The sequence below is a fragment of the Lethenteron reissneri genome, chromosome 37 (genome assembly GCF_015708825.2).
Source record: "Lethenteron reissneri isolate LAM-NWPU_2019-01 chromosome 37, ASM1570882v1, whole genome shotgun sequence".
Taxonomy (NCBI): Eukaryota; Metazoa; Chordata; class Hyperoartia; order Petromyzontiformes; family Petromyzontidae; genus Lethenteron; species Lethenteron reissneri.
Genome location: NC_083815.1, coordinates 2,238,998 through 2,258,173, shown reverse-complemented (window position 1 = coordinate 2,258,173; position 19,176 = coordinate 2,238,998). Strand labels below are relative to the sequence as shown.

The 19,176-nt window shown below is 49.8% G+C and overlaps 1 protein-coding gene across 1 annotated transcript in view; it reads left to right on the top strand.

The window, feature by feature from the left end:
• Positions 1 to 728: 728 nt before the first annotated feature.
• LOC133351510 (plakophilin-1-like) overlaps positions 729 to 19,176 on the top strand; it is a 38,791-nt gene continuing 20,343 nt past the window's right edge. The window contains exons 1-4 of the mRNA XM_061566774.1: positions 729 to 929; positions 3,375 to 3,590; positions 10,236 to 10,405; positions 14,214 to 15,100. Coding sequence (XP_061422758.1) covers position 929; positions 3,375 to 3,590; positions 10,236 to 10,405; positions 14,214 to 15,100 — 1,274 coding nt within the window. The 5' untranslated portion in view covers positions 729 to 928. The remainder of the gene's footprint in view (positions 930 to 3,374; positions 3,591 to 10,235; positions 10,406 to 14,213; positions 15,101 to 19,176) is intronic.

The window sequence follows — 19,176 nt, the reverse complement described above, 5'->3', positions numbered from 1 at the left end:
GGTGGGTGACCACCGACGGCAAAGAGACACGCTCGTAGCACGGATTGTGGCCACGAGAGGGCGGTGTGGCAAAATCCATTGTTCTCAGATGCGTTTTTCGAGTTGAACCCGCGTGCTGTTCGGCATGATGTCCGACTTTGCGCTCCACGTTCAGTTTCCAGAGAAGAGTCGAAGGGCTACACAGCGCAATTTCGGAAACCGAGGTCGTAAGATCATCTTGTTCTGCATTCCTCCCCTCCCCCCGTTCTCCTTCGCCAACCACGACGCACCGAAGCTGCGGGAGGTCAGGTCATCCACCCCCTGGCAACCCGCAAACCATGGGGAGGCCCTCATGCAGCAGTGGATTGACACATGGGCTACGCGCGTACACTCTCTGCTGCAGGCACAAGAGCGCGGCTTGGGACCCAAAAAAAAACACAGCCGGAATTACTCATAAAGTGTCCGAACATACCATATCGATTGCAAGTCGAGGGTATTTAAGAATAAAATTATCTCGCCCATCGATGCGTCAGAGTTTGCGGAGAGCGAGGCGTGGACTCTCACCTGCACTCATTCACTCTCAGCTCAGCCACGTCCCAGGACACAGGATCCTACCTACACCACCATCATCATCATCCGCACATGGGGCGTGCCCACACCACACCTGAGGCACTGTGCAGCAGCGTTCCCACCTACAGCCGAACCCACCCCACCCTGACCCTATAAGCTGCCTCGGATTCCTGACCCCCTCCCCGCACCCTCCACAACCGCTGCCACCCACGCGCACCACCACCACACACGGCCGCCACTCCCAGTCGCGCTCTTCCCCTGTCTCCCCAGCGAGTCGCTCCGTCGTCTCTGCTCCAAAGCGACTCCTTCCAGCGTCGTCGTCGTTACTCCGAGCGGCAGCAGCGGCGCACACGGCGCGGACGGGAGCGACTGCGGCAAAAGTAATAATGATGATGAGACTAGTATCGTGTGAATATTGTTCTACGTGTCGTTGGTCATCACGTCTATCAGTGCCGTGGTCATCATCTTCATCGATGCTGTAGTCATCATCTCTATCAATGTCGTGGTCATCATCTCTATCAGTGTCGTGGTCATCATCTTCATCGATGCCGTAGTCATCATCTCTATCAGTGTCGTGGTTACCATCTTCATCGATGTCGTAGTCATCACCTCCATCAATGTTGTGGTCATCATCTTCATCGATGCCAGTGGTCATCATCTCTATCAGTGTCGTGGTTACTATCTTCATCTTTGTCGTAGTCATCATCTCTATCAGTGTCGTGGTCATCATCTTCATCGATGCCAGTGGTCATCACCTCCTTCAATGTTGTGGTCATCATCTTCATCGATGCCAGTGGTCATCATCTCTATCAGTGTCGTGGTTACCATCTTCATCTTTGTCGTAGTCATCACCTCCATCAATGTTGTGGTTACCTACTTCATCAATGTCGTAGTCATCACCTCCATCAATGTTGTGGTCATCATCTTCATCGATGCCAGTGGTCATCATCTCTATCAGTGTCGTGGTTACCATCTTCATCAATGTCGTAGTCATCACCTCCATCAATGTTGTGGTTACCTACTTCATCAATGTCGTAGTCATCACCTCCATCAATGTTGTGGTCATCATCTTCATCGATGCCGTAGTCATCATCTCTATCAGTGTCGTGGTTACCATCTTCATCAATGTCGTAGTCATCATCTCCATCAATGTCAGCGTCAATGGTTCTCTCGGATAATTACATCGATATCATCATCGTCTACAGTATACTTTTATTAGTGACACCACCAATTCAATCATATATCAATAACACTATCGCTGTCTGCATCAATAATACCACCACCACCATTATCAGCGGCGTACTTCAGCAATATCACGGATATCATCGTCTTTACTTTTTCATCAGTGACAACACCGATGCAACTCAAGTTTCGTACACTCATTTACGAGACTTTAAAACGATCTCTCCCTCCACTCAAGCGACAAGTAACTCGTGTACTGGTCACGCACACAAGCAGCTTCGCGTGGTGCGGCGGTTGCTCGGTTGTTCTATTTGTCCTTGATGGTGATGTGGCCGTGGTGGTGGTGTCGGATTTCGCAGTCGGTTTGTTTTGTTTACCATCTCCTGTTGATGGCGATGGTGGCGATGTTGGTGTGTCGGTGTCGTGTTTCAACGTTGGACTTTTGTACGCACGCTGAATGTATCTCGCACCGTACATCGCCAGCCGTGATAATCGGAGGTTCTGATGTGGTAGCGGCGGCGGTGATAATGGTGATGCTCGTGGTTGGTTTCTAAGTCGACATTTTTCTCCATTTGATTGACGGCCGTGTCTCACAATTGGATGGTTTTATTTTTATTATTTTATTACTTCCCTTCTACGTGACTTTACCGAAAGAACCAAGAAGATGAATCCCTGCAGTCACGAAAGCTTTAAATCGAAATTGGATGGTTGTTTAGTTGGCTACGTACGGTACGAAAGAAGTTCAACATACATACATGGTGATGATAGCCATTGATGTTGCGATCATGGTAGGTGATTACGATGATAATAATGATTGTGGCTCAAAGTTGGTCGATTCCATCTTTCTATTCTTGACTAGCTTCTTTGCCCGTCCGAGGACGGAAGCTGTAATATTTACGAAACAATTGTGCAGCGTATAATTGTATCTCGTGTAAATTTAATGGCAGTGAATCTTGCACAAAAGCATGTCATCAAACACTTCACTGCATGCCACTGTAGCACTGTATATAAACTGACCTTTAATTTGTTTAAATTCACTGCTCTGATACTTTATTCTCTTCTGCTTTCGGTCGCTGGGGTTGAAATAAATTGAATTCGATACAATATCTGGAACATCAACGAGAAATGTCTATTTTACTATAATGTAGAGGCATACATTAGACTTGCCTTTTGTCTCAAGGGCTGAAGAAATAAAGACACCAAATCCGCTTTGTTGCTGCGTATAATTATTAGATTCACTTTCAATAAAGAAACGTCAAACTTAAAGCGAATTTGCGAGAAAAAATTGTTTTCGCTCGATCTTCTGCGCATGTAAAAATCGACCCACTCATGAATATTAATGACGGGGGGTGCGGCATGTGGAGTGACGTCACGCGCGTTACACACAAACAGATATTCTTGGCTCATTATAGTAGTAATGCGGTGATGATGATGCTGCGGCGATGATGGTCTTGGTCTCGGAGTTTGTGGCTTCGTTGCTTACTCCCTCTCTCGGTCATAACAACGTGGGTGGTGACGTACGTTGAACTTCTTTCGCACCGTACGTAGCCAAATCAGACGATCACGTCGATGAAGATGATGTTGATGACGATGTTGACGATGACGGTGATGCCCTCCTTCCCTTCCTCCCTCTCCAGTGACAGTGATGCTCAGCACTAGCAGCATGTCGGAGGGCTACCTGCGCACGGTGACGCCCTCCATGGGAGAGCTGCACACCAGCACGCTGGCCCTGCCGCCCGAGCGGGAGCTGGAGCGCAGCATGGGGGGCTCGCGGGGCCAGAGCGACCGCGTGCACCAGCAGGTGTCCATGATGATGGAGAGGAGCCGGGGCTACAACACCGTGGCGAGCCTCAAGAACAGTGCGTGTGCCCCTCTATTTCTCTTTTTTGTTTTACATGCCGGCAACGAGAGATCGGTCGGGGGTGGCAAAGAGGGTCGAGCCGTTCGGCGCGTCCCTCTTCTTGACGTCAGGGTTCGGGCCATTCGAGCGCACACTCGCAGAGCCCCACGGACTCGTCCGGAGATTCCGTACGGAGACTCGCGCGGGCCTCAAATGTGCACTTGCGCAGAAATGCCATGGACGCACAACAGAGATGCAGTTTCAGTTCAGATATTCGGTTTAAGTTCGCATACACATTCGAAGAGACCCATCGACTCGTGTAGATATCTGTTGGCTTATGCAGACTCCAGGACTCAAGTAGAAACCCATAGACTTCCGCAGAGAACCTTCGACTTACACAGAGACCCATTGACTTACACCGATAGTCATAGACTGGCAGAAACCCAAATGACTCAGATAACCCTTGGCTTACATAGATACCCAATGACTCACAGAGACTCAATGAAATTACACAGAGACCCATGCACTTACAGTATTTGGAGATCCACAGACTTACAGTGCGTTCTAACGCACACACTCACTAATCACGCTGCTAACAACAGCGAGTTCAAAGTTCACATTAATAAAACTCGCTATTTAAAGTAGGGCGTCGTCACACCTGTCCACAAATCCTGTCGTTGTTGTAGATGAACTGTATGCAGCTGAGCTGAGTTTATCACTGGTGTTAGTGAGTTGTGTGGTGAGTTTATCACTGGTGCTAGTGAGTTGTGTGGCGAGTTTGTCACTGGTGTAGTGAGTTGTGTAGCGAGTTTATCACTGGTGTTAGTGAGTTGTGTAGCGAGTTTATCACTCGTGTAGTGAGTTGTGTAGCGAGTTTATCACTGGTGTTAGTGAGTTGTGTGGCGAGTTTGTCACTGGTGTAGTGAGTTGTGTAGCGAGTTTATCACTGGTGTTAGTGAGTTGTGTAGCGAGTTTATCACTGGTGTAGTGAGTTGTGTGGCGAGTTTATCACTGGTGTTAAGTTGTGTAGCGAGTTTATCACTCGTGTAGTGAGTTGTGTAGCGAGTTTATCACTCGTGTAGTGAGTTGTGTAGCGAGTTTATCACTGGTGTTAGTGAGTTGTGTGGCGAGTTTATCACTGGTGTAGTGAGTTGTGTAGCGAGTTTATCACTGGTGTTAGTGAGTTGTGTGGCGAGTATATTACTGGTGCTAGTGAGTTGTGTGGCGAGTTTGTCACTGGTGTAGTGAGTTGTCTAGCGAGTTTATCACTGGTGTTAGTGAGTTGTGTGGCGAGTTTAGTATTGGCGTGAGCTGAGTGGCAAGTTTAGCTTTGTTGTTGGTGAGCTGTGTGGTGAGTCTCGTGGCTTTTGGCTTGGGAGTTTTGTGGCTTTCGTGGGCACTCGACGAACGGACGTGGAAGCACAGACGGACATACATTTCCCGACCAAAGCAAAAGACAGCAGGCTTCAAGAACAATGCTCAAGTGTTGACAAAGTGATATCAAAGTAGATTACATGCAGGCTTAGCCACAGTGATCTAGGTATAAAACGCGACTCAACACACGCGGCCGATCAGTCCCTCGACTCGGTCCTCCCCTCGCCTCATTGCACACGTTCCATAGAACGCAATGTGTGTTCACAGATGAATACAGAATAGCAGTTTACATGGGTACAGGCGGCGTGCGGTGGGATAAAGTGGGGGTACTTCCACCTCTAATACGCCTGGTCCAGCGTGGACGCGGTAGGCGCGTGATGTTCAAGTTCAGTTAATTTACTAGGTATAGCCCTGTGAGCCATTCGGTATCTTAAATCGGGTGCAACCGCAACAAACAAAAAACAAAAACATGAACAAAAAAACATCTTAAAGTGAATATGTGACTGAGATGTGAGCAGGTTCGCGGCTGCAACCTTACCCGTCATGGCATGAAGGGTTTTCGGATTATATGCGCATCCTGCTGTGGTGTGGCCAGGAGATGATGGCAGTACAGCAATGGATTCCTGCATCCCATCCGTGTGGAGCGCCGTTTATCCGACGGATCATCGCGCCGTGCGCTCCAGTTCCCTCCCGCACGAAACCAAACACATCGTTCATGGAATGGAATTGGCCGAACACCCCAATGCAGGACCCTCATGACAAGACAAATGAAAAAGAGTCTTGGGATTTTAGTGAGGCTGTCCTGGATCGAGGAGTAGCTCTGCTGTGGTCTCATAAAGTAGCGCAACCGTGTCCCTGCAATGTGCACTAAAACAAGCTTGGTCGCCCCGCACATAAATTCCACATAGGCATGTTCACGCACCTAAACTCACCTGTGTGTCATAACATTACCTTAACGTGCAGCCCTCGATCAATTCACGTACTGATGAAGGTTTCTCTAAGTCATGTCGGCAAATGGAGGCTTTTTGACTCGCAGCTAATGATTTATATTATTTAACAAAAATAAAGATCAGTAATTTACAGCTTTTTGTCCATCCACTGCCAGACGATGGCCTCCTCCACGCAGTGTCAGTTGTAGGGGTTGTTTGACCATACTTCACCACGCTAGTCATTGGGGGTTGGTGAAGTGGTGAGGCCCAGGACAGTTCATATATCACTCGCCACTGATGTCAGCCATCTTAGGGCGTTGGACTCAGTCTATGTATGTTGAACTTCTTTCGCACTGTACGTAGCCGACCGTGCTCTTTGGAGGTGTAGAAGGGGGGTCATAACTTGTGCACTCTGGCAGCTAAGATGTTCGGTGCGACTGACAAATATCGCTCGGACGCGGTCGTCCTCACGTGGCCATGGGTAGTACGCAATGAAGCAGACTTGGCACTCGGCATAGAAGCAAACGAAGCTACGCTTCGAGCCCCAAGTGACTCAAGGGACTCATGAAATGCATCTGGGTGAACCAAACATCAGCTGTAATTCGAATCTTACTAAACCTAAACAAGACTAGCCTTTTGCCCATCCAAGGACGGGTGAATTGCAGTAAATCTGAAACTTGCAAACGAAAAGCAGACCGCGACGTGATGTCCATTGCATCCATTCGTGTGCAATTTGTAAGGCCGCGGTGACACAGACTTAATTCATTTTAAGGTTATAATCCGTTGTTCGTCACGTCGTCCTTTTTACTTCGATGTCTCAATAACGTCACGGAGATCGCGTGACGTGAGGGTTCTGCCTTTGTAGTGGAGTGACGTCAGCTGCTAATTATTATTAATGGCGGGGGGTGTCCATTTGGAGGACGTCACCTGTTCATGATTATTTATGAGAGGGGCTGTTTGATGTGGAGTTATGTCACCTGCTCATGATTATTAATGAGGGTGGGGGGGGGGGTCCATGTGGAGGACGTAACCTGTTCATGATTAATCATGAGGGGGGCTGGTCATTTGTGGAGTGACGTCATGTGCGGGACACACAGACATTCTTGGCTCATTATCGGAGTAAATTGGTAACACTTGAAAAAAAAACAATTCCTGTCATCACCGTCTTGCTTGATGACTAGGTGATTTACAGATGGTGCATCGGCCAGTCATCTCAGTCAATCAACCCATGACACCTGGGTCTGCCCCGTATCCTCCTGCCGGCGGGCGTTTGACACTTCACGTGGCTTTAAAGTGCACATAGCCTGGCACAAGTGCCGTGTTGACGTCACCGCCACTGTTCCATCATCCTTCCCACGTCCCTTAGTTCCCGTCTCCATATCATATCTTTTCGCTCGAAGTTTAAAAGATGTAAAATGAAGTTAATCCAAAAAAAAAAGTCTCTTCCTATCGTCCATGAGCACAGCCCAGAGCTGCCTCGTGTGTCGGTACCGCCTGCAATGTTTTTATGCGGTCAACAACAAAGAAGCATGTGGGTATCCATTTGCAGTGAGTTGGGTCGTACTCAGATTGTAAATGTCGTGGCTTGGCTCTCCAACACATCGGTTAGTGCTGTACTAGTACACTATACACTACACTATATACTACACTACTACAGAATACACTAGTTCTGTACTAATGACGAATTGGCACGTTCTGTTTACGTGACAACCCTTACTAGTTGGCTGTGTCGGGTGGTGACGGTTTTAACGACACATTCATATAGTTACACGATCTAACCCAAAAAAAACTCTATTATGAGTGAGTGGAGTTCTCGAACAATTCAAACTGGTAATACTACTACTTGTGCTGGAGGTGGTCACAAAGTCTGTTCTGGCCCATGGGCCAACAACACTAGACACAAAGTGACACTTTGTGACACTTTGTGTGTTAGTGTCACTTTGTGACATTTTGTGTCACAAAGTGTCGAGTGTTGTGTCCTTCCCTCGCACTAGCGAGGGGCGCGGTTGGCTGCGTACGGTGCGAAAGAAGTTCAACGTGCAAGCAAACATACAGATGGGCCAGCAGTCTCGGTGAAATTAAGTCGCGGAACGGATTAAAAGCCCGCGGGGGGGCCGGAAGGTTTTATCATCATCATTATTACTACCCACCCGTGCTCCGGCGGTGGGGGCCTCTGTGGGCGCGGCGAGGAGGAGGCGAGCAGCCATCCGTACGGTGTTGGGTCATTGTTGTCTCGGCGCTTGTGCGTCGTCTGCCCCTGTCGGCTGGGGACAAACCGATGCGACCTTTTGTCGAGCGCCTCGACACTTCGTAGCGTCGACGGTGGGCCGGTGGCTCGAACAAATTGAAGCGTCGATTCAACTTTAACCACAACATTTTTTTGATGATCATGCTAAAGAGCCATCGATGAGTCGATGGGGTCATTAAAAGCAGACGCGCGCGTGAGACTTTAGCGCGTGCGTATACACGCACGCGCTCACACACAAACACAAAGATCTCCCCCCCCAGACAGTCGTAGGAGACTGTTGGGCCAAGGTGCTGTGAGCGAGCAGCACCCTGTGCAGGCCACGGCGGCGTGGGTGGCCAGCACCACGCCTGGCCGCCTTTGTCTCCCCAGTGGCGATGTTTAACTGCACACCGCACCGGGTACCCATTTGAGGCCGAGTCGACCTAGGGGAGAGACCCACGATCGGTTTAAGTGTTCACCACTGCTTAGTGGGAATCGGACTCGGGTCGCCGGGATCCACGCGCAGCGCGTTAAACGCTGCAGTTCCCCACAATACACGTGGACTCACTCGCACAGACACACTTACACACGAACTAGCACTCAGACACACGGACTCACTCGCACAGACACACTTACACACATCCTGAAACACACACACCAACAGTCTCTCGCAGGACAGACTCAGAGACGCACTCGTTCTGGGACGCACATGCACACTTATAGACACGTAACTCTGAGACAAAGACGCCCTCTGACACGCGCACTAACGCTCGGAGACACACGCGCTCACACTGCTTTGCGTCCATTTGACAACGTGTGGATGGAGATGCAGGTTGTCAACGTGTGTTGGTCACTGCTCATGAACAGCTGAACGCTGTCAATTCTTCACGATAACTTCACCTGCAGTTGCATTTGACGTCATGTATCGAAGTCTCTTTACATATTAGTTCAACACACTCCATACCTGTATGTTTGTGTAACATTATTATAATCGTGCTATGATCAATGTAAACCTGATCTACCCAAGCCAACGACGTTATAGAGAATGTAGAATTTCACATCGATTTGTCTTTGTGCTACATTTTCGATTTTTCACGTTGTTTTTGCGCAGACTTCTATTAGCTTCATGGGTGAACGTTATTTTCATTTGTTTTCATTTTCTCATGTTGGTGACCCGAATCACTCTTGCAGATGAGACTTATCCTCCGTCTCTGAGCCCTTACCCGGTTAAACAAAATACATTTACCAACAGCCTGTACGCCGAGTCGATAGTAACCTGTGCACGTGTGGATCGCACGAGGCGTATTCCCCTCCGATGGAGCGGGCGCTCAACCGGCCACTTTGGCTTCATACACAAGCAATGACTATCATCAAGCTTCGGGAGTGATTGTAAAAAAATTCTCAAAGCAGTACCCTCCTGTAAAATGAGTCCTATGATTCTGCACACCTCTCCTATAACCATACCAACAGTCACATTCACTGTCATTATTACTACTACACTAGGATCCTTGCGGAGCGGTGGTTTTCGCAATGTGCTATGAACCCTGATAACCGAGGTCGATTTCCGGCCACGGCTAACGTGGTGATGTATGGCCGAACAGGGAGGCATTCAGCCACAGGGCATGTGGGAAATCGCTCTGCCTCAACTGCGTGGATAAGAAGTCTCTTGAAGGGATCTCGGAAATAGTTCCGTGACATCTCCTTCTGCGGCCCGTGGCAGTTTAGAGTGGACACTCTGTCTCTTGATGCGACACTCATAAAATATTTGGAATTCATTTGTGGGGAAAGTTTCAAAAGTTCTGGCATCAAAAATCACCGTGCCGTAGCTATGCATAGCAACAAAAATAAACGTCAAGATTAGAGATAGGACTACGGATTGAGGGCAGCAGCACTGTCTCTCACTGAATACTTTCTGGGCCGCTGGTAGTCTGGAGCAGGTGGCACGTGACTAGTAGCCTAAGCCATGGTGAGAGCTATACTCGATGTGGTGTGCTGGGCGAGGATTAACTTTGTCTGGGCCGCCAACCCCGAACAGACCTGGCTAAAACTAAGCCCCGACTGTGAGTGCCAAGTTCCAAAAGGTGCCATCGTGAACGTCCGATCGAGCAAACCCCACGCGCAGTGTGTTCCGCAGAGTCGAGGGCGCAACGGCTCCAGCGAACCGCCAGCCAGCCCGAGAAATTCTTCGCTCAGACGATGAACGGAGGAGGGACTCTGTCGCAGGCGAGCGCATCCATGTCCTTCGCGCAGACCCCGACACGGAACTACTCGTCCAGGTCCCAGGGATACATCTTCGACACCAAGGTGAGCAAGGATGTGGCCAGGTCACGTTGCTTTTGGATCTACAGGCAACTTTCTTACCGAGCGATCCTGTTGTTAAAACTGTGCAAGCAGAGGCCATTGCTCGCACTCTCACGCCACTGTGGGCGGAAGGGTCTCCGCTTGGCCTACTCTTCCATGCTGGCCAGATGCCTTGGAAGAGGTGGGACTTACCCACACTGTACCTCACCCCAAGCGACCTGCTGATCGCATAACGGCGTTGTACCCCTTCATAATGGTGATTCGCAGAGGTAAGGGGATTTAAGAACTGAGAAAACCGCCCAACTGCCACACCAAGAGACCATACCAAGGCAGCATCCCAATTATCTCGTTATCTCAAATAACCACTTTATTATTATCTCAGATAACCGCTTTGTTCCGAGGCCTCGAGATGGATTGCATAGGAGGCGGCGCTATAAATAATTAATGATGATGACGCCAACCGTGGAGGTGGGGGAAGCGTTGGAGTGTGGATGTTGAGCTTATTAAACAGTCGATGTTGTGCCATCATCATTATCACCGAAGAGGTAGTTGTGTTTACAGCCGATTTGTCGGTCCCCCGCTGAATGAAGTTCTCCTCGTGACGCGTCGTTTGTGGAGGTTGTTTGGTTATACTTCACCATGCTGGTCGGCGCAGGTTGGTAAGGGAGGCAGCCCGAAACCGGGTCATAGGTCACTCGCCACCAGTGTTAGCCGTAGCCGGCAAATCAAATTATGTTCGGTGGGTTCATTACCAGCTGTCCCGTCACACAATCAGTCGACTGTCACGCCGCTGTATACTTTGGCGTTGTCTCCGTCTGTTCCAAGGAGCGATGCAGCTGCAACAGTTTCCCATGCCACAGGCCACCTCAGGCCAAATTTAATTCGGTAATCGCAGAAAAAGGTTGAAAAAAGACTTGATGATACAGGCAGTAATGAGAATGGAACTGGCACTGAGAAGTTCAACTTACGCACATGCAAAGCAGTACTCCCCGTTATGGAAATGTAAACATGTTTTAGCTTGTATTCAAATGTTTAAGTGTAGACTTAAGTCGTCAGAAAATAGCGCCGCAGCAAATAACCTTTGTTGTTCATAATACAGGTTTTTTGGGTTAGATCGCATAAATATAAATGTGTTGTTAAACCCGCCACCACCCGCCACAGCCAACTAGTAAGGTTTGTCACGTAAACAGAACATGCTAATTCGTTACTAGTACAGCACACCGGTGTGTTGGAGAGCAAATCCACAACATTTACAATCTGAGTACGACGTTTCACCAGTAATTACAACCGGCATCATCAGGCGGCAGCTAGATTGTAATTACTGGTTGGTTGATCACAGCATGACTGACAGTTCATCCAGCAACACTTCTGCATCAACTGTAGAGGAGTGCACAAGCAATTGAAGGGTGTGGCCGAGGTCGTGTTTGTAGTACATTTGTACCCAAAGGGCGATTGGAAATCTGCGGAAGTTTTGACTTTATATCCAGAGCAACTTCGCTCGGTTTTGGAGTGTGTCTGCAGCTCTGTGCGCTGCGTTGCGATTACAATCTGGCGCCCTCGCGGCTCTCTGTCCTCGTCTTCATCAATTAACGCTTTCATAGGAGCGGAAGAAGAACTGTAGTTGGCACTTCCGTGCATTTCTAGACGAGCTGTAACTTAAGATGAATAGGTGGGGGAGGGGAGGGTTAGAGGGAGGGGGCCACGTGTTCAGCCTTATGCTGCTCGAGGTTGGGAGCAGAGCCAACACCTGGGCAGGGCGGGAGGTGGGAGGTTCAGAGAGAGAGAGACAAGCCCGACTGCTGCCTAACGAGCGTATCGTAGAGGTGGTGTATGTACCACTACCACCACCGCCAGTGTTTTAAACAAACTAACCAGCATCAACCGGGACATGTGGTGAGCGCTGGAAGCAACGCCCCTCTCTGTTGGCACCGCCCACTTTTACATTGCCACGCCCACTGCACCACTAGCCTCCTGATCAGGGTGAGTGGCCCTACTGGTAGTCTCTAATGGTGCCCCCCCACCACTCCAACTGCAGTTCTACTTATGTAGAAGGCCCACCCTTTGCCCGTATTGTGAGTCAAGGAACGAGGCGAGAATATACTAAACCGAGGAGAACATCCAGATTTTCGCAAATGCTTTGGCGGACACACTGGGACACTTTCTGAGACCGCCAGGGACTGTGCCGGCGGTGACGTGGCCGAGCGGCGGCCTGATTTTACCGCTTATTTTGTTGGTGGAGACTTTCAGTTGGAGCCCCAGCGGCGGCTGCCCTGTTTAATACTGTGGGGTGTATGAACATAGCTGCGTGTGCCCCGTCGTCTGCTTCACGTTGGACGCTGGGAGATCCCACGACGTTATTTGTATACGAGCAGGGCCACGTGTTGTTTCGGCACCACGATCACATTTTTTTTGGCCATCAATCGCAAATTACTTGATTTGGGTCAAAGCACACAGCTACACCTCCCCGCTGGAAGAGACTACTCTTAGACACAAATATCTATACCCCCCCCTGGAAGAGACTACTCTTAGACGCACATATCTATACCCCCCCCCCCCCCCCGGAAGAGACTACACTGAGACACACATATCTATACCCCCCCCCCTGGAAGAGACTACTCTTAGACACATATCTACACCCCCCCCCTGGAAGAGACTACTCTTAGATACACATATCTACACCCCCCCCCCCCCCCGGAAGAGACTACCCTTAGATACACATATCTATACCCCCCCCTGGAAGAGACTACTCTTAGACACACATATCTACACCCCCCCCCCCCTGGAAGAGACTACTCTTAGATACACATATCTATACCCCCCCCTGGAAGAGACTACTCTTAGACACACATATCTATACCCTCCCTCCCCCTGGAAGAGACTACTCTTAGACACACATATCTATACCCCCCCCCCCCCCCGCTGGAAGAGACTTACACTCGCCTGCAAAACGTAGCGCCTTCACGATAGCCTAGCACCACGACAGTGGCGCAAATTCCAAATGTAATCACTTATTAATAAAGCAGGATGTTTGGCGGTTTCAGCGCTACTGCTCCGATGAGTCCCGTGTTCTCGTCACTAACATGCCACTGTGCAGGGGCGGGGGTGGGGAGTTTTACAAAGCCTTGAGAATCGCTTTAGGCTGGTCAGCAGCAGATGGAGACAAGCCAGCACATGCGCCGCCACGCATGCGTGTTGTTGTTCCAGTGTTCATGTGCCGAGTGTGTGTTGCGATGTGTCATGTGCCGAGTAGTGTCGTGATGTATCGGCTACAGCAAGAACACTGCTACTGTGACCCTGGCCCACCTTAGGTTCAATCCCTGGCCATGGTAATTACCAATGGATTATTATATTTGGAGCTGACTTCCACCTTCCCCATCACGGTCAATTCGGTGCAAGATGAGTCCTACTTGGTGTGGTGTGGTCACACTATTATTAAAAGGTAAATTGTGAAGTTGCAACCCCAGCGATCGTTTACTCGAACCGCTGCTGTTGGAAGAGCCTCCACTACTCTTCCACGTTGGCCAGACATCTTAGAAGAGATCCCACACTTGATCTTGCTACGCTCAACGTGCCCATGGACTAACTGTGGTGCAGGTGGGCAGAGGCAGAAGGATTTAAAAAAGTTGCCTCGTCGTTCCATCCGTCGCTCCGGGAGATTCAAACCGGGTGACCTCGGCATTTTAAGCTCAACGGCTAAACCACAGCGGTCGGTTACAAACGTGAGCCACCCCAATCGGCCTCAACCAATCTTTCCCGCCGTAGGTCCTAACCCACCACCGCTCGTGTTCCCCTCCGTCTCCGCCCACCCCAGATCTCCCGTCCTCGCACGGCGGGCGCAGGCGACGGCATGCGGCGGGCGGAGAACGGTGGCGACACTTACCGGCGGCCCGGCACCGCTTCGTCGGCCGTGGACGGCTACTCGAGCTACGGGCGGCGCACGCTGTCGGTGGCGCGCCCGCTAGTGTACGAGGATGTCCGGCTGCCCGGCCCGCCGTCCCTGCGCCTCGACGTGAGCCCCGGCGAGCAGCCGCTGCCAGCCCCCAGGGTGGTCCTCGAGCGGCAAAGCGTGTACGGGTCGCAGAGCGCCAGCGGGCTCCAGTCGATGAACCGTCGGCAGGCGACCATGTCGCGGGTGGTAACGCCCACGCCGGCGCTGCCTGCGAACGGCATCACGACGCTCGGCCACTACTCGATGGCCGGCGGTGGCGGCGGCGGTTACTACGAGGAGTATGTGGTGCCCCAGCAACCGCAACCGCAGTATTTCAAGACCATGCCCAACATGGGTCAGCAGCAGCAGCACCACCACCAGCACCATCATCAGCAAAGCAGCACCATGTCACGGAGCTACCAACAGCAGCAGCAGCAACAGCAGCAGCCGCAGCTGCCGCCTCCGCAGCTGGTGCAGGTGCAGCAGGCGATGCCTCTGAGACGCCCGACCACCGCGCCGAGCTACGACCAGTTGGATTACACCGGAGCCGATCAGGCGGCCGAAGAGAGCCGCAGCGGATTCGGATCGAGCGCCACCGCAAGCACAACGACACGCACCACGCAGGTGCGGCAGGTGCAGCAGCAGCAGCAGCAGCAGGAGCAGGTTCGGCCGCCGAGCCCGGCGCAGAGCACCGCGTCGCAGTTCTCCACCATGCAGCACACGTCGAGCGGCGCCGAGTGGGGCCGCACAGCGCAGGCGTCCTTCAACACGTACGTCCCGGCAGCGTTGGGCGAGCGATGGGCAAGCGGTGGGCGAGCGTTGGGGCGTTGTGGTGGCAGGGATGGTACAGGCAATGTTATGTTTGTGTAGCCAGGAAAGCCTCGTAGATTCTCATGACTTTATAACGTTGCTGTCACGTTTTGGCAGTGGCGGGGGGGGTGACGATTGCCCTGATGTGCAATCCCAATTCAGTGATTTGCAGGTCATTTTTAAATTTGGACCTTGATGCTGGCAAGTACAATGGCCTACTCTTTGGAATGACGTGACGGAAATCTCTTAACGGTCTAACTTGTTCATCAGACGACGCGTGTATTCTTTTTGTTTACGATTCGTACACCTGCAGTGGTAATCAGGGCGGCCGCTGGGTTAAAACCGTGAATACCTCTGCAGAAAGCAGATGAAACGTGCTACGGCGAGGCCCACGTCACCGCCACGGAATGTGGTGGCGTACCATGTGATCCGCTGAGCCGGCATCATCGAGATCCTGGTTTTCAATTCGGGTTTTACGATGCCCCTGATTCTCAAGTGTTGTGAGTTGATGGTCTCGGTGCGGTCAACCATGGACTGCAAAAAATAAAATTCCAAATTTGGATTTGTATTTCCTAATTTAATTAAAAAAAAAATCCAAGCTCTGAGATTTTAAATATAAAATTTGTTTTGTTCTGCAATAATTATCTGTAAAGTAGGGTGTGTGAGAAAGTGAAGCAGCACCCGGTAGTGTGACCAAGAAATCGCTTGAAGTAGCTCTGTGACATCTTCTTCCACGGGCCGTTCTCTGCTCTGTCAGAGTTCCGAGTGAATACTTTGGCTCATGACAACGAGAGTAAAATTGGGAAACAAAAAGCCATTTAAGAAAAACGTCATCCTCATACATGTTAAGGAAATTCTCACTGCGTCTCCAGACTCTCTTTCAGGAGGGATCTGGATTGAGATGTTTTACCCGTTCGTCTATGTTTTACTGCATGTGACTCTAAGTCGGAATACCCAGAGCAGATTAACAGGCAGGCAACCTGTATGCCGCACTACCATATGTTGGCTCTGTAAGTTGGAAGATATTATCACTTGCACAACACTGTGGGAAGTAAATAACAGGCAAGGCTTTTATGAATGACCCATAAAACTAACATCGGACTAATATTGTCTCGGAGGAGCTGTGGTGCAATGGTTAGCGCACTGTGCTACAAACCGGCGATCTGAGTTCGATTCCGAGCCGTGACTATCAGCAGTATCTGAGCAGGCCTTGCCTGAATTGGAGTGAATTCGCAGAACCTAAGAACACAGATTATTGATGCCATTAAGCCAAGTGTAAAAATGCCCGATAGTTTTTTTAAAGCATGGGCATTATAGAGTCATTACTAACCGCCCGAACTGAGTTTCGCCAGAACGTTATAGAAGTTTGGCTTAATCACGAATTCATCCAAACTGTGGCTGACTGGGGTGACGTGGAGGCAAAGACGTGGGCACAGTAGACGAGGGCAAAGAGTAAAATAATGAATAAAAACACGCCCTGTCCTGTTGGCAACTCTCAAGGTAAACACGAGCTGTAAGCCACCTTGAGCCGCGAATCTGGAGCGTACCAAGACATGCGGCGGTCAAAGGGGTCGGGAGGTGGTCGAGTTACAGACGGAGGCCTGGAATGTACCACAGCTTTGCGGTTTTGGGAGCGGGGGGTGGGGGAGAAGTTGGAATTCAACATCTCTGATGCGTTCTTAGGGTTATGTCACGCGCCGTTCAGCATGGTGTCCGACGTTTCACTCCGCGCGCAGGAACTGATGTGAATTCAATTGGTTATGACGCGAAAGGAAACGCGGTGCAAGCCTGAAAACAAGTCGGAGAGCTGTACCCCATGCACATCCGCGACAAACCTGCGCGATGGTGGTTTGGTGGTGGCTGGGGCTTTAAGATTTGTGCAGTTGCGAGTGCGAGAGAGATATCATCTCGTTTGGCGGAGGCGCAATCACCGACACAACTGACGCCACAACGCTCCCCGTTGATGCGGGGAACTCCACTGGCGCGTCCGCAAATAACTCCGTTAAAACCTCGACGACCGAACCGAAACTGCGTTCCTCCAACAAGACTTGAGCCGACCTCAATATCGAACCACCGTGTTCCTCATTTTAAAGCGTTCTACTTTCGGCGAATTTGGTGGAGGTTGTTTGTTTTTTTATAACATTTTTTTGTAGATTGACTGCATACCAGTCAACCCCATGCCCTTATACATCTCAACGGTCATCTTACTCACTCTGCTATACAATACACTACTATACACGACACTACACACGACACTACTATGCACTACACTATACATTACTATACATTACACTATACCCTACACTATACACTACTATACACATACCTGTCAACTCCTTATCAGTGCCCTACCTCATTACAGACCAATTCAGACCTTATTGGTCACCGGTTGCCCTCATAAATCTCAATGTTCGTCCTTCAAAGTCCCATCAGAAGGGAGAAACACAAACAAAGATATGTCTTTGGCCCGTATTGAAACGGATGTATGCCGTATGGATCTGAAAACTCAATTTCTCTGTGCAAGAATACGGATAAACCGTATGGGTTGACAGCGATGACGTTGAATCGGCCCATCCATGATCCCTTTGGGGGTGACTAAAATGGATGCCGCATTGTGGCAGTAAACTTGAGTTGCCCTATGCAGAGACTCGTGTAGTTGTGTCGTAATTATTTACGACGAGGTGATGGGATGTTGAGAATACGGGGATATTTTTATGGGAGACCTGCGTCCAGCTTGACCTGTTCCATAGGAACATGGAATTTCCGCCAATGGCTCAAAGATGAGGAAATAACTGACATTGAACAGAGAGACACTTTGACGTGACTTACACTTAAAAAAGACAAGGAAGACATAATCATGCACGTGCAAGGAGTAAGCATTAGCTACAGGTACACGCTAGACCTCAAACTTATTTGATTAGCAGTTACGTAAGCTGATGGGTAGCTGTCAGAGCAAAATGCCCTCGCATATTTGCTGACAGTTCTACAGTATTTTACTCGAGGTTGTCTCTCCAGGTGTTGGACACCGCTTCGATACATTTCGCCAGGTTTTCTATAAGTTAAATCCCTGGTAAGCGACACAACTTTTATACTGAACTTTTGTTGTTTAAATAGGATCACCTTTATGAGAGTTGGAGCTCTCTTTCTTTGCCTGACAGACAACGAGAGACAGACAGATGACAGAGCTGATGCATGGACAGTTTCAACCTTCGTTCGAAAGCACTATGAAGAAATAATATTATTCCAAGTGAATGGCCACGAAGATTGTCTGGGCAATATACGTGTGAGGCTGTCTGCAGGCACAGTCAGAGACAGGGGACACGGGCTAAGTTTCCCCATCTATGTTAAGAATTTTTCCCCAAGTCTCTTATTTACCCAGGAAGCCTCACCGAGTCTCGAGATTCTTTTCGGTACGTGCCTTCTTTCGGCGCGATGGGCCGATCCCTTTTATTAAATATTTTCACACGTGGCATGAAACTGCAGCATCCCGCGCAGGGAAGAATGGGTCAGATAGGTCACAAACATGCTGGCTCTACTGTCCTCACCATAAAACCACTGAACCAGTGCTCTTAACCCCACCATTCGCGCCTACATTAGTACTAATATAATTTACACAAACACAATTATACAATAATGATGATGATCGGGGTGGAGCGGCGGTGAAGCAGTTTGCACAATGCTCTGTGACTCCGGTGACCTGAGGTGACTAACACGAGTGGATCGCGATGTCCGCACCATTCCTGGGCCCTCCCTCTTTAGCTGCCCAGACCGACCAGTTTGCTCACATGGTGTTGGGAGCCCTTCACCTAGCAGTGGGGCTGCTACATTGTTGTAGATGATGTTACATTTAAGCTACTGGAGAAGAGAAAACTGTACGCATGAGATAAAGAAAACAAAACGTGAGAAACGATACAAATGAGGGAATAAGAGTGAGACTGCAAAAGAATAAACGTTGCATCTCAATTTGTGACAGTTCATCGGACGGGTGGGAGATTAATTAATAATTACCACGTCATGACAAACCACATAACGTTTA